Source organism: Ipomoea triloba, chromosome 5, assembly GCF_003576645.1.
Source record: "Ipomoea triloba cultivar NCNSP0323 chromosome 5, ASM357664v1".
Taxonomy (NCBI): domain Eukaryota; kingdom Viridiplantae; phylum Streptophyta; class Magnoliopsida; order Solanales; family Convolvulaceae; genus Ipomoea; species Ipomoea triloba.
The window spans coordinates 684998-687998 of record NC_044920.1 but is presented as its reverse complement, the minus strand read 5'-3'; the positions used below and the strand labels follow the sequence as shown (position 1 = coordinate 687998).

The 3001-nt window shown below is 40.0% G+C and overlaps 1 protein-coding gene across 1 annotated transcript; it reads right to left on the bottom strand.

Annotated features, from left to right (window-relative positions):
- Window positions 1–1426: 1426 nt before the first annotated feature.
- LOC116019577 (3-ketoacyl-CoA synthase 17-like) lies at window positions 1427–3001 on the bottom strand (the record flags this gene model as incomplete). The annotated part of the gene is made up of 1 exon (XM_031259850.1): window positions 1427–3001. A coding segment is annotated over one exon (1458 nt), but the record flags the coding sequence as incomplete, so codon positions are not given.

Sequence of the window (3001 nt, the reverse complement as noted above, 5' to 3'; positions counted from 1 at the left end):
CACTCTTTTTTTTTTTTGAAAATCAATCAAATCACCACTCTAAATATTTAGAAGTGTAATTCAACTTTGAACTTTAACTCCTAACAAAACCATATTAGTAAGCTTACAAATCTCAATATCAGCAGGTTTTTCAATCTCCACTGCTTGATAGGTCATTTCGACCACCACACATCACACTCCCGTTATATCAACAACTTATACGTATAATAATTGACCTTAACTACCCAATAGAAGGACGTTATATGATGTAGTTAACTCCGTTAGTAACTTGTATTGTGTCAATCAAGACTTACTTTCCAACTTCATGAGATTATGCCTGTTCATTTTTATCGTTGGCACTTTATAATTGTATGTTGTGCATATTTATAATTCTCAATTAGCTTGCGCTATATACTTGATCAAAAAAATAAAGACTCATGATCTAGGTATGAGAGTTATGCTGACCACTTGAATAACTTCATAAAAAGTGTGAAGTACTTTGTAGATAATAATATTTCTGTCATGTGTGGTTTATTTGTTGAAATAGATTAAAATGCGACTCAAACAGCTTAATTACACTACTTGCAATGCCACCATTATGGCCATGTTTGGTTATCAGCTTATCCGCTATTTTTTAGCGGTTTGACTTTGTCAAACCGCTAAAGAAAACGTTTGGTTAATGGCTTTTTCACTTAGCGAATCGCTATCTAAACCGCCAAAATTGAAACGCTGCTAGGAGCAGCGTTTAGCATTAGCTTTTCTCCTTTTATTTTCTAAATTCCAATTTTGCCCTTATTTCTCTTTTTTTTCATATGACTGATTTAGCTATTTTCAAAAATGCAACTTTGCATTCCTATAATTAAATTTAATAACTATTTTTCCCCTCTTTTATTTAATTCTTAAATTTAAAAATCATACATTACATCCATTCTTTTTGTTTTTGGGAGAAGTGGATGGCTCCCCTTATTCTTTGTTTTTTTTTTCTTAATTGTTTATTTTTAAAAATGTTTGCTTTAATTTCTTTGTAATGTTTGCTTTAATGTTTCCCTCTTGTTTTTAAAAAGAAAAAATTAAACATTATTATTATTATTATTATTATTATTGTTTTATATATATATATATATATATATATATATATATATATATATATATATATATATATATATATTATGTATACCCTTTTAGTCATTTCACATGTTAACCGCTAATCTAAACAGCTAATTTTACCAAACATCTTTTTACAAACCGCTAATACATTTTGCTGGTCAAACCCGCTAATACAATCTGCTATTTGATAATCGCTAACACAATCCGCTACCGCTAACTTCTAACCGCTGATAACCAAACAAGCCCTATATGTTACAATACCCAATGACAGATGAAAACAGACATATTATGTGTTATCGTATCCGGTACAAAACATTATCTTAAAAGTTTTCATATAATATAAATAATAATTGTTTTATGGTACTATATATATTAAAAATTGAGAGAACACATTATGCGACTCACGATTTGCTTGTGAAGTAATCTAGGTCTCAAGAATTTAGAATTATGTTATAATTCACCAAGCCTTCAAAGGGTAACTTTGTATGCAATCATTCCAAGGATTATCAGATTCTTGTGTTGAATCTTGAATCCACTTCCAGACAAGACTGCCAACCTTAAACCCTGTCCCAAATGCTATCATCCACATCTTGTCACCTTTCTTCACCCTCTTTTTTGCTTCAAAATAAGCCAACTCGTAAAACACAAGGCTACTGGACGTGTTGCCGAACCGGTTCAAACTCATCCGTGCTGGCTCGGTCACGTCCTCGCTCAGGCGTAAAACTCTCGCCACTTGTTCGATCACCGCCTTCCCGCCGGTGTGTATGCACATGTGCTCAAATGCCGTCGTCAAATCCGGCACCGCCCGCTTTGACTCGCCGCCGGGTGAGAGCGCGGTTGTCAGAGCGGCGACGAGGTACCTCCCGAGTTGATTAAGTGGGAGGACTCGTGGCGCGAGGATTGTGATATGTTTACGTAGGCCCTCCCCGGCCACCCTAATTAAGTCTTTTGTGAGTGACACTCCTGTGAGACCGTCTCCATCTTCCTCTTGAAACGCGGCTCTGTACGCGTCGTCATCCGCGCCGTGGTGAGTCCGGAGCGAGTCGACGAGTTCCATCTTCGCGACTCGTCTCTGGGCCGGGTCGTTAGTGATGACCGCGGCCGTGCAACCGACTCGGAAGATACAATTCGTGACGAGCATTGACCGATTTGCCCCCGTGTACCAATTCAGGGAAATGCTCTCGGTGGCTACGACAAGGGCATTTTGGACCTTTCGCCTGCTACGTAAAATCCTCGCCGCAAAATCAACAGAAATCACGCCGGAGCTACATCCCATTCCACTCAGATCATACGTTTTCACGTCGGGTTTAATGTTATAACGGTTCACGATGAACGACGAGAGCGACGGAGACGGCGAAAAACTGCCGCATGTAACGATAACGGCGTCAATACACTGAGGGTCAATTAGGGTTTTAGCCAAGAGGCAATCAACTGAAGATACTATACCCTCTTCCGCCTCTTGACGGGCGCATTTTAGCGTCGGAGCACAATCCCCATCAAATATAAACGGCGGCGCGTAGGTTTCGTCCCCCAATCCAGATTTCACGTAAATGTTACGCATGAATTCGATTGTTTCATCGGACAAACGTTCGTTCCGGCGGACGAAAGACTCGGCAACCTGGTACGAACATTTTCTGTGGGGCGGCGGCTTGTAACATGCGTAATTTAGCAAGAAGACGGGGTATGGGCGGGAGCGAAGGTGGTGGACTAAGCAGATGAGGGCGCAAGCGGCGCAGGATAGACAAAAGGGGAGGTGGTGGCGGAGGAGGACGGCGGTGAAAGGGGCGTAGGATAAGGCGGTGTGGAGGAGGAAAGTGAAACATAACAGGGATAGGAAAGATATTTGGAGGGTTTGTATTATCGTCATTATTATTGTATTTTTGGTTGGTCGGAGAGAAACAATGATCTTAGGTAG